Consider the following 13,307-nt stretch of genomic DNA (forward strand, 5'->3'; position numbering starts at 1 on the left):
TTTTCCTCATATTTTATATTTTTTTTTATAGTAAATTATAAGATATGATGAAAATAATGGTATCTTTAGAAAGTCCATTTAATGGCGAGAAAAACGATATATAATATGTGTGGGTACAGTAAATGAGTAAGAGGAAAATTACAGCTAAACACAAACACCGCAAAAATGTAAAAATAGCCTTGGTCCCAAACGAACAGAAAATGGAAAAGTGCTGTGGTCATTAAGGGGTTAAACTGAGGAGAGAAATAACATGACTGTGCCAGATGCCCGTTCCCTTGCATGTTAAATAGGAATGTGTGGAATGCGATTATGTCAATCAGCAACATGCGCACTCAAAGGGAGCAGATTCTGACAAGGAAGTTGTGTTGGATCTTGCTGCCGCTACGCATGCGCTGTTGAAATTTAATACTGTCACACAAATTAAAAGTGTATATATATATATATATATATATAAACACAGGGCAAAGTTCAATCACTTGTCACGGTGATGAAATATGCGACAATGTGCTTTCTAAATGTATTTGACAGTTTTTCACAGCTAGCGGGCGTTAGTTCTTGGGTTTCATATAAATAACATTGTGCTCATGCAGGTAGAGTTATTTAAGAGTCAGCACTGATTGCCTGATAAGCAAGTCTGTAAAAAAAAATCTGAGATAAGGAGGCAGTTTGCAGAGGCTTAGATACAAGGTAATTACAGAGGTAAAACGTGTATTCCTATAACAGTGTTGGTTATGCAAAACTGGGAATGATAATTAAAGGGATTATCTATCTTTTTAAATAATAACATTCCTGGTGTTGTTACTATCCCTTTAAATATCGTCCTTTTTTTACGTAAAAATGTTCAGGTGATATTTTCTAGTCAGCGTTTTACAGATATGCTGCATTACTTTTGAATGCTTCAACATTTGGGTATCATGTCCCTTTAAACATTATAAGATTATAATATACAACATTTAATTATGCGTAGTAAAACATGCTGCAATTTACTTTCATTATTAATTGAGCTTCCTTTTTTTACAGCAATTTAATTCTAAAAATGGTATGCTTTACTACTGCTTTTTAAAAATAAAAGTGCTAACACTGCTATATTCTTGACAGCCATTGGTTGCACACTCTAGTAACCTAGTTATAATTGTCCCTAATTGGTCTCAGCAGACAAGAAAGCTTAGATTATAACATGGTGGCAAACTTGCTTTATGGACACTAAAACTTTACACTTCATTACTTTTCTTACTTACTTTTTCAATTTTTAAAGGGAGACTAAACCCAATTTTTTTCTTTCATGTTTCAGATAGAGCACTTCATTTTAAGCAACTTTCTAATTTACTCCTATTATCAAATTTTCATTGTTCAGCACCCTTGATTGCGCTTGCCTATTGGTGGCTACATTTATCCACCAATCAACAAGGGCAACCAGGGTGCTGAATCAAAAATGGTCCTGCTCCCAAGCTTTACATTCCTGCTTTTCAAATAAAGATAGCAAGAAAAAGAAGAAAAAAAGATAATAGGATAATAGGAGTAAATTAGAAAGTTACTTAAAATTGCTGTTCTATCTGAATGATGAAATAAAAAAAATGTGTTTAGTGTCCCTTTAAACGGCTAAAATAATTTAATAAAATACATCTGCATATTATTCTCAGGCTATTCTTTGCTTTAAATATGTCACTCTAGCATTTATTTGCATGTAATGTCCCTTTAAAAGCCTGGCATGTTTAGTTTTAATGTGTTAGATTAAATTACACTATAACATTTTTACAAATTTGGATGAGAATGGCTTAGAGAACAAAAAAAAAATCTCACAAGCTGCCATAAAGAGGAACTGTGATGGATTGAAATGGGAACCAATATTGGTCATCGATGTAACTTCAGAATATCACTGTATATAAGCTATGGGTTCTTACAATACAGTCATTTGTTAAAGCACCACTCAGTGCAGTAGAATTGCATAATTAACACGTGCATGATAAAAAGACAATGCAATAACACTGAATTTCAAATAAGCAGTAGATTTTTTTCTGACAAATTTATTTTATCTGCCATTTTCCAGCCCTTTGTATCATGTGACAGACATCAGCCAATCACAGACTAGTATACGTATATAACATGTCAGCTTGTGCACATTCTCAGTAGGATCTTATTCCCCAGAATGTGTGTACAGGTAGCCCTCAGTTTACGCCAGGGTTAGGTTCCAGAAGGAATGGTTGTAAATCAAAACCGTTGTAAATTGAAACCCAGTTTATAATGTAAGTCAATGGGAAGTGAGGGAGATAGGTTCCAGGCCCCTCTCAAAATGGTCATAAGTAACACCAAATACATTATTTTTAAAGCTTTGAAATGAAGAATTTACATGCTAAACAGCATTATAAACCTAATAAAATAATCACACAACACAAAATATATAATTAAACTAAGTTAAATGAACAAATACATTTGCTAAACAGCATTGTAAACCTAATAAAATAATCGCACAACACAGACTTTACTTGCATTTTTTCTGCAAACAGTTCTTTCTATGCATTCCAATCTGGACTTATTTATAGACAGGAAGATCTTGTTCCTTTGAAATCTGCTCGATAGCTCAGGTTTGGTTAAACTGATTAATTTCAGCTTGCTTGGCTTGCATATCTTTGCTGCAACACAAGCGGACAGCTCCACCTACTGGCTTTTTTAATCAATGCACTGCTTCTCAATGCTTTTCAATAGCAGTCACATGACTGAAAAAAAGGTTGTTCTTCTGAAACGGTGCAAATTGAACCGTTGTAAACCGAGGGCCACCTGTATATATAAGACTGCAAAATTTGATAAAGGAAGTAAAGTGTCTTAAAACTGCTGCTCTGTCTGAATCATAAAAGTTTATTTTGACTTGAGTGTCCCTTTAAACAAGAAGGAGGAATGTCACGGCACCTCTTAAACAAATGTAGAGATCTTAGGCTAATACATTCTGTGTATTGGATACAGTTTAACTTACCATTCATCCATTCCTCTGATTTACAATGGAAATTGTAAGCAGTTTCCCAGAGTTGTTCAAATGGCAACTTATTCATCATTGTTTCTTGCAGCAAAGGAAATTGACTCTTCTCCCATTCAAGTAATTCCTCTTCTTTATTGATGGCCTTAATAATACCAGGAACAATTAGTCCAATTGTCAAGACAAGCGTCAGTTCATGTGCAAGAAAAATAGGGAACATTGTCACTCATTGTTTCTTAATAACTCTATCAAAGTTAACATTCGCTGTTTATTACCTCATTTCTATTCTGCAAAGTACACCTTAATTATGTGTTAAATCCGTCCGACTAGGAACACACCATGAGATAAAGAATCTTAACGTTTTTAATTTGCATTAATGACAGATAAAAGGAGAAATGAAAAAAGCATAATCATTATTGTAGAGTAAGGGAAGGATAGGATGTTTCTAGCTGGCTCAAAAATGCAGTTAGATGTTGACGAGTAGTCAGTATGTCAAGATTACTATGCGTGGGACAAATGTAATGATCTAGGTGGTGGCACAGGTGCGTAGGGTCAAGTGTGACATCAATTGACTTAAAGGGATACTAAACCTACGTTTTTCCTTTTATGATTCGGGTAGAGCATGCAATTTTAAACAACTTTCTAATTTACTCCTTTTATTATTTTTTCTTTGCTCTCTTTCTATCTTTAATTGAAAAGCAGTAATGAAAGCCTAGGAACTGGCACATTTTAGGTTGTGCACCTGGGTAGTGCTTGCTGATTGGTGGCTACATGTAGCCACCAATCAGCAAGCGCTATCCAGGGTGCTGAAATAAAAATGGGGCGACTCCTAAGCTTTCATTCCTGCTTTTCAAATAAAGATACGAAGAGAACGAAGAAAAACTGATAAAAGGAGTAAATTAGGAAGTTGCTTAAAACTGCATGTTCTATACGAATCATAAAAAATGGGTTTAGTATGCCTTTAAGTGCTATGTCTGGGATTTGGGATCAGATTTTTAAAGTATTGCTGATTAAAGAGGTCTCTATCATTTTTCAGAGACCGTGTGAAATAGAGTTATTGATTAAATCGCCCAGCTGCCCATTTTCTTCCCACTTTTATACTGATTGATCTATGGTTATTAGTCACATAATATGAATGTATTATAGAAACAGATTTTAACAGTAGATAAGAACCAGAAAGCCAAGCAAGCCTGTTCATACTACCTTCCGAAATATAAGCATAACTAATTATTTGGCTAGCCTTCACATATCCCCTGGCTTTCGTTGAATTGTCTTATTGTGCAACAATGCTTTGAAGCTGTGCTACACTGTAGTTACTTATACAAAGTTAGATGCCAAAAAACAAATATTAAACATGTTTTTGCTAATTATTCTCCAAGACCAAATATCCACATATAAAAGGGTATTCTCTATATAGTAAAATATGTTATGGCATGGTCATAAGAAAGGTCTGTGCAGACAAAATGATGCATTCATCAGTAGTGGACCTACTCAACAGAGGGTCATGGTACAAACTTTTTTGGTCCACAAAAGTAACTTAGTATTAAGCAATAGTAAAAATATAGATGCTGCTCTGTATAATGATTTTGAGGATAGATAGATAGATAGATAGATGAACCTGCAACCTGCACTAATAAACAACTCTCCTGCATTAGTATTGTACATATTTTGTACACGCCTATGTATAGACTGGCTGCTATGGACCCCCTAGCACTTGGGTCCTGGTGCATTCATCATTGCTTCTTGTAAATCACAGCTTAAAGTATCATTCAAATTATTTTTTTTGTTTATAAATAGTATATATATATATATTGTTAATTAGGAACAGCATATATAAGCAATTAAGCACAGCATTGCAAAACATCTACATACAAACAGTATGTGTAGGGCATTGGTATTGTACAGCAGTCCGATTATATACAGCTGATGAAATTTAAATTCCAAGCCTCCTTTTCTGAAGCCAGTTTAAAAGGTTAATCTAAATTGAAATGTAAGTCTATCAGTATGGTTGTAAAATGCACAATTTGAAAAGAAAATATTTATACTACTATGCATCACTGCAAGGGCTGGACGTGACTAATTCAAATGAATAAGTAACATTAAATACATAACAAAGAAACCTGTAGTGGGAATTGCTCTGTAAGGTCCGTTTGTCCGTATGTAACATAAGTATAAAACATAACATAATGATTATAAGAAGCAAAGAATAGTATAAAAGTATGATCCAAGTTCAGCTCTTTTTACACGCCTGCTTTGGAGATCTTGGTGAATTCTAAGCTATTGACTGGTAAGTAGGTTCACACTTACAAGACTGGCTAACAAGCAAGAAAGTGAACAGCGGTTACACACCAATCAGCTGCTGCCAAGAATCTATAATTACCATTGGCATATGTGCAAAGTCCCAATCTCAATTATTAGAATGGCTAAAGCCACATTTGTTTTTAGTCCCATGGAAAGAGCACTATAATAATATACAGGTTGTAATTATATGTCTCTATAGATACTACAGCTAAATTCTTTATACATTTTTCAGTAACAGCAACAAACATATTTGTAATGTAAAAAACATAATTTATGTAAGAACTTACCTGATAAATTCATTTCTTTCATATTAGCAAGAGTCCATGAGCTAGTGACGTATGGGATATACATTCCTACCAGGAGGGGCAAAGTTTCCCAAACCTCAAAATGCCTATAAATACACCCCTCACCACACCCACAATTCAGTTTAACGAATAGCCAAGAAGTGGGGTGATAAAAAAGTGCGAAAGCATATAAAATAAGGAATTGGAATAATTGTGCTTTATACAAAATCATAACCACCACAAAAAAAGGGCGGGCCTCATGGACTCTTGCTAATATGAAAGAAATGAATTTATCAGGTAAGTTCTTACATAAATTATGTTTTCTTTCATGTAATTAGCAAGAGTCCATGAGCTAGTGACGTATGGGATAATGACTACCCAAGATGTGGATCTTTCCACACAAGAGTCACTAGAGAGGGAGGGATAAAATAAAGACAGCCAATTCCTGCTGAAAATAATCCACACCCAAAATAAAGTTTAACGAAAAACATAAGCAGAAGATTCAAACTGAAACCGCTGCCTGAAGTACTTTTCTACCAAAAACTGCTTCAGAAGAAGAAAATACATCAAAATGGTAGAATTTAGTAAAAGTATGCAAAGAGGACCAAGTTGCTGCTTTGCAGATCTGGTCAACCGAAGCTTCATTCCTAAACGCCCAGGAAGTAGATACTGACCTAGTAGAATGAGCTGTAATTCTCTGAGGCGGAATTTTACCCGACTCAACATAGGCAAGATGAATTAAAGATTTCAACCAAGATGCCAAAGAAATGGCAGAAGCTTTCTGGCCTTTCCTAGAACCGGAAAAGATAACAAATAGACTAGAAGTCTTACGGAAAGATTTCGTAGCTTCAACATAATATTTCAAAGCTCTAACAACATCCAAAGAATGCAACGATTTCTCCTTAGAATTCTTAGGATTAGGACATAATGAAGGAACCACAATTTCTCTACTAATGTTGTTGGAATTCACAACTTTAGGTAAAAATTCAAAAGAAGTTCGCAACACCGCCTTATCCTGATGAAAAATCAGAAAAGGAGACTCACAAGAAAGAGCAGATAATTCAGAAACTCTTCTAGCAGAAGAGATGGCCAAAAGGAACAAAACTTTCCAAGAAAGTAATTTAATGTCCAATGAATGCATAGGTTCAAACGGAGGAGCTTGAAGAGCTCCCAGAACCAAATTCAAACTCCAAGGAGGAGAAATTGACTTAATGACAGGTTTTATACGAACCAAAGCTTGTACAAAACAATGAATATCAGGAAGAATAGCAATCTTTCTGTGAAAAAGAACAGAAAGAGCAGAGATTTGTCCTTTCAAAGAACTTGCGGACAAACCCTTATCTAAACCATCCTGAAGAAACTGTAAAATTCTCGGTATTCTAAAAGAATGCCAAGAAAAATGATGAGAAAGACACCAAGAAATATAAGTCTTCCAGACTCTATAATATATCTCTCGAGATACAGATTTACGAGCCTGTAACATAGCATTAATCACGGAGTCAGAGAAACCTCTTTGACCAAGAATCAAGCGTTCAATCTCCATACCTTTAAATTTAAGGATTTCAGATCCTGATGGAAAAAAGGGCCTTGTGACAGAAGGTCTGGTCTTAACGGAAGAGTCCACGGTTGGCAAGAGGCCATCCGGACAAGATCCGCATACCAAAACCTGTGAGGCCATGCCGGAGCTACCAGCAGAACAAACGAGCATTCCTTCAGAATCTTGGAGATTACTCTTGGAAGAAGAACTAGAGGCGGAAAGATATAGGCAGGATGATACTTCCAAGGAAGTGATAATGCATCCACTGCCTCCGCCTGAGGATCCCGGGATCTGGACAGATACCTGGGAAGTTTCTTGTTTAGATGGGACGCCATCAGATCTATTTCTGGAAGTTCCCACATTTGAACAATCTGAAGAAATACCTCTGGGTGAAGAGACCATTCGCCCGGATGCAACGTTTGGCGACTGAGATAATCCGCTTCCCAATTGTCTACACCTGGGATATGAACCGCAGAGATTAGACAGGAGCTGGATTCCGCCCAAACCAAGATTCGAGATACTTCTTTCATAGCCAGAGGACTGTGAGTCCCTCCTTGATGATTGATGTATGCCACAGTTGTGACATTGTCTGTCTGAAAACAAATGAACGATTCTCTCTTCAGAAGAGGCCAAAACTGAAGAGCTCTGAAAATTGCACGGAGTTCCAAAATATTGATCGGTAATCTCACCTCCTGAGATTCCCAAACTCCTTGTGCCGTCAGAGATCCCCACACAGCTCCCCAACCTGTGAGACTTGCATCTGTTGAAATTACAGTCCAGGTCGGAAGCACAAAAGAAGCCCCCTGAATTAAACGATGGTGATCTGTCCACCATGTTAGAGAGTGTTGAACAATCGGTTTTAAAGATATTAATTGAGATATCTTCGTGTAATCCTTGCACCATTGCTTCAGCATACAGAGCTGAAGAGGTCGCATGTGAAAACGAGCAAAGGGGATCGCGTCCGATGCAGCAGTCATAAGACCTAGAATTTCCATGCATAAGGCTACCGAAGGGAATGATTGTGACTGAAGGTTTCGACAAGCTGTAATCAACTTTAGACGTCTCTTGTCTGTTAAAGACAGAGTCATGGACACTGAATCCATCTGGAAACCCAGAAAGGTTACCCTTGTCTGAGGAATCAAAGAACTTTTTGGTAAATTGATCCTCCAACCATGATCTTGAAGAAACAACACAAGTCGATTCGTATGAGATTCTGCTAAATGTAAAGACTGAGCAAGTACCAAGATATCGTCCAAATAAGGAAATACCACAATACCCTGTTCTCTGATTACAGACAGCAGGGCACCGAGAACCTTTGTAAAAATTCTTGGAGCTGTAGCTAGGCCAAACGGCAGAGCCACAAATTGGTAATGCTTGTCCAGAAACGAGAATCTCAGGAACTGATAATGATCTGGATGAATCGGAATATGCAGATATGCATCCTGTAAATCTATCGTGGACATATAATTCCCTTGCTGAACAAAAGGTAAGATAGTCCTTACAGTTACCATCTTGAACGTTGGTATCCTTACATAACGATTCAATATTTTTAGATCCAGAACTGGTCTGAAAGAATTCTCCTTCTTTGGTACAATGAAGAGATTTGAATAAAACCCCATCCCCTGTTCCGGAACTGGAACTGGCATAATTACTCCAGTCAACTCTAGATCTGAAACACATTTCAGAAATGCTTGAGCTTTTACTGGATTTACTGGGACACGGGAAAGAAAAAATCTCTTTGCAGGAGGTCTCAACTTGAAACCAATTCTGTACCCTTCTGAAACAATGCTCTGAATCCAAAGATTGTGAACAGAATTGATCCAAATTTCCTTGAAAAAACGTAACCTGCCCCCTACCAGCTGAGCTGGAATGAGGGCCGCACCTTCATGTGGACTTAGAAGCAGGCTTTGCCTTTCTAGCTGGCTTGGATTTATTCCAGACTGGAGATGGTCTCCAAACTGAAACTGCTCCTGAGGATGAAGGATCAGGCTTTTGTTCTTTGTTGAAACGAAAGGAACGAAAACGATTATTAGCCCTGTTTTTACCTTTAGATTTTTTATCCTGTGGTAAAAAAGTTCCTTTCCCACCAGTAACAGTTGAAATAATGGAATCCAACTGAGAACCAAATAATTTGTTACCCTGGAAAGAAATGGAAAGTAAAGTTGATTTAGAAGCCATATCAGCATTCCAAGTTTTAAGCCATAAAGCTCTTCTAGCTAAAATAGCTAGAGACATAAACCTGACATCAACTCTGATAATATCAAAAATGGCATCACAGATAAAATTATTAGCATGCTGAAGAAGAATAATAATATCATGAGAATCACGATGTGTTACTTGTTGCGCTAAAGTTTCCAACCAAAAAGTTGAAGCTGCAGCAACATCAGCCAAAGATATAGCAGGTCTAAGAAGATTACCTGAACACAGATAAGCTTTTCTTAGAAAGGACTCAATTTTCCTATCTAGAGGATCCTTAAACGAAGTACCATCTGACGTAGGAATAGTAGTACGTTTAGCAAGGGTAGAAATAGCCCCATCAACTTTAGGGATCTTGTCCCAAAATTCTAATCTGTCAGACGGCACAGGATATAATTGCTTAAAACGTTTAGAAGGAGTAAATGAATTACCCAAATTATCCCATTCTTTGGAAATTACTGCAGAAATAGCATTAGGAACAGGAAAAACTTCTGGAATAACCACAGGAGCTTTAAATACCTTATCTAAACGTTTAGAATTAGTATCAAGAGGACCAGAATCCTCTATTTCTAAAGCAATTAGAACTTCTTTAAGTAAAGAACGAATAAATTCCATTTTAAATAAATATGAAGATTTATCAGCATCAACCTCAGAGACAGAATCCTCTGAACCAGAGGAGTCATCAGAATCAGAATGATGATGTTCATTTAAAAATTCATCTGTAGGGAGAGAAGTTTTAAAAGATTTTTTTACGTTTACTAGAAGGAGAAATAACAGACATAGCCTTCTTTATGGATTCAGAAACAAAATCTCTTATATTATCAGGAACATTCTGCACCTTAGATGTTGAGGGAACTGCAACAGGCAATGGTACTTTACTAAAGGAAATATTATCTGCTTTAACAAGTTTGTCATGACAATCAATACAAACAACAGCTGGAGAAATAGCTACCAAAAGTTTACAGCAGATACACTTAGCTTTGGTAGATTCAGCACTTGACAGCGATTTTCCTGTAGTATCTTCTGGCTCAGATGCAACGTGAGACATCTTGCAATATGTAAGAGAAAAAACAACATATAAAGCAAAATTGATCAAATTCCTTAAATGACAGTTTCAGGAATGGGAAAGAATGCCAAAGAACAAGCTTCTAGCAACCAGAAGCAATAAAAAATGAGACTTAAATAATGTGGAGACAAAAGTGACGCCCATATTTTTTCGCGCCAAATAAGACGCCCACATTATTTGGCGCCTAAATGCTTTTTGGCGCCAAAAATGACGCCACATCCGGAACGCCGACATTTTTGGCGCGAAATAACGTCAAAAAATGACGCAACTTCCGGCGACACGTATGACGCCGGAAACGGAAATAGAATTTTTGCGCCAAAAAAGTCCGCGCCAAGAATGACGCAATAAAATGAAGCATTTTCAGCCCCCGCGAGCCTAACAGCCCACAGGGAAAAAGTCAAATTTTAAGGTAAGAAAAAATGGTCAAATCAAAATGCATTATCCCAAATATGAAACTGACTGTCTGAAAATAAGGAAAGTTGAACATTCTGAGTCAAGGCAAATAAATGTTTGAATACATATATTTAGAACTTTATAAACAAAGTGCCCAACCATAGCTTGGAGTGTCACAGAAAATAAGACTTACTTACCCCAGGACACTCATCTACATATAGCAGATAGCCAAACCAGTACTGAAACGAGAATCAGCAGAGGTAATGGTATATATAAGAGTATATCGTCGATCTGAAAAGGGAGGTAAGAGATGAATCTCTACGACCGATAACAGAGAACCTATGAAATAGACCCCTTAGAAGGAGATCACTGCATTCAAATAGGCAATACTCTCCTCACATCCCTCTGACATTCACTGCACGCTGAGAGGAAAACCGGGCTCCAACTTGCTGCGGAGCGCATATCAACGTAGAATCTAGCACAAACTTACTTCACCACCTCCATCGGAGGCAAAGTTTGTAAAACTGAATTGTGGGTGTGGTGAGGGGTGTATTTATAGGCATTTTGAGGTTTGGGAAACTTTGCCCCTCCTGGTAGGAATGTATATCCCATACGTCACTAGCTCATGGACTCTTGCTAATTACATGAAAGAAACAGTATTTACTTTGAGAATTATAATACTTTCAGTCATCCAAGGGCGTATTTTGTCCTAGACAAACAAGGTACTTGCCTAGGGCAGCAGATTGGAGGGGACGCGGGAGCAGCAACCTTGGGGGGTGGGGGCAGCAGAAATTTGAGTGCCTAGGGCAGCACAAAACCTAAATACGCCACTGCAGTCTTCAGATTGAGGAAGAGCAGAAAATGTAGGGTACTCATGGATATTCTGCCCTGTACTATGTGCAAGGAAATAGACCTGTATAGTACTGGCTAAACTAAATGTTTATCCATGATCTATTTATTATGATGATTTTTGTTGTTTTTTTGTTATTGACTAGCTAACAACTATTTGTCTAGGACGTAACCTGTTGTGATCTGTACTGATATATGTGTGAAACTTGTTCCACATATGGTTATATGGAGACATTTATACGTTATCTGATTAAATAGCATATATAACGATTGTGGGGTCTGAGGGGAGTGGCATTGTTCATTTGTTTGGGATCGTGTCCCTATCTTTTATATGGTACTCCCTATGCTCAGTAACTTTCTAGATTTATCATCTATATACCTCCAACTACAGTGATATTTAGTCCCTTTTAATTTACATTTTCAGTGTACAGTACACACGGGTTTCGGAATCTTTCTTTTTTAAACATATGTATGTTTGTCTAGTTGTGCATTTCCGTTATTCGCATTCTTTTAATTAAATGGCCAATAAAAGTTCATTTTTATTATGTTACTATTGTAACTTTTCCTACCTAGTAACCATACTTCTTGTAAGCGACTGCTCTATATGGTGCTTCTTTATTATCCTATTTATAGATTTGTCTATGCCTACATCCTGTCTTCGGTAGCATTATTAATTAATTTCAGGGTTTCTGAGATCCCTAGGTCCAACCAGTTAGCCGATGTGCACTCTGTTAGTCAAGTGTAAGTAAGACAAATCAACTTCCTTTTACAGATCATTCATAGATTACAGTAAAATGCACTACTTAAAAGACACATCTTTATTCAGGCAATCAAGAACAATATAACTAAACATAGAGATGACTGGAAATGAAAATTGTCATTTTTTGCATAATTTAGATTGTTTCATTTTATAAGGAAGTCTTAAAAGGATACTAAACCCACAATTTTTCTTTCATGATTCTGATAGAGAATACAATTTTGAACAACTTTCCAATTTACTTCTATTTTCTAATTTGCTTTATTCACTTATTATAGTTTGTTGAGGGAGCAGTAATGCAATACTAGGAGCAAGATGAAAACCAATGTGTCAGGGTGCCAGGAATCAGACTGAGACAAGAAGTGCAAAAATAATCACACCTTTATTAATAGCAAAAAATAATAAAAAGTCCACAAGTCAAATAACAAGCCAGGAATCAAAACCAGAATTGGTAGTCAGACGAGCCGAGTCAGGAGCCAAAGCGAATAGTCAGACGAGCCGGAATCAGGAACAAGGAGAACAGCAGAGTCAGGAACAAGCCAGGGATCAGGAACCAGGAGGGACGTCAGACAGCCAGGTAATACACAGGATCTCTCACAAACAGGTCGCAAGGGCAAAGCATACTGAACAGAGGCCCTTTAAATAATAAGTGATGACATCACAATTCTGAGACTGCATCCTGTCTCACACGGATGATGTACCCCAGTCTGGCCATAAAAGGAAGTGCAGGAAATGAGCAGCATCACACAGTATGCACCAGAGTCAGGAAGAGAGGTGAGTAAAATGGCTGCCAGCAGCACATGGCAAACAGATCAGGCAAAAAACCCTGACACACTGCAGATGAAGGTATATAGGATACAAGCCGAATAACTGCATATCACTGCAGATGGAGGTATATAGATTACAAGCTGAATAACTGCATATCACTGTAGATGAAGGTATATAGATTGCAAGAC

At 37.1% G+C, this 13,307-nt stretch overlaps 1 protein-coding gene across 1 annotated transcript in view; it reads right to left on the reverse strand.

Annotated features, from left to right (window-relative positions):
• Positions 1–13,307, reverse strand: part of DNAH3 (dynein axonemal heavy chain 3) — a 611,780-nt gene that overhangs the window by 379,333 nt on the left and 219,140 nt on the right. The window contains exon 17 of the mRNA XM_053694256.1: positions 2,969–3,113. Coding sequence (XP_053550231.1) covers positions 2,969–3,113 — 145 coding nt within the window. The remainder of the gene's footprint in view (positions 1–2,968; positions 3,114–13,307) is intronic.

The sequence above is a fragment of the Bombina bombina genome, chromosome 11 (assembly GCF_027579735.1).
Source record: "Bombina bombina isolate aBomBom1 chromosome 11, aBomBom1.pri, whole genome shotgun sequence".
In the NCBI taxonomy this organism is placed as follows: Eukaryota; Metazoa; Chordata; class Amphibia; order Anura; family Bombinatoridae; genus Bombina; species Bombina bombina.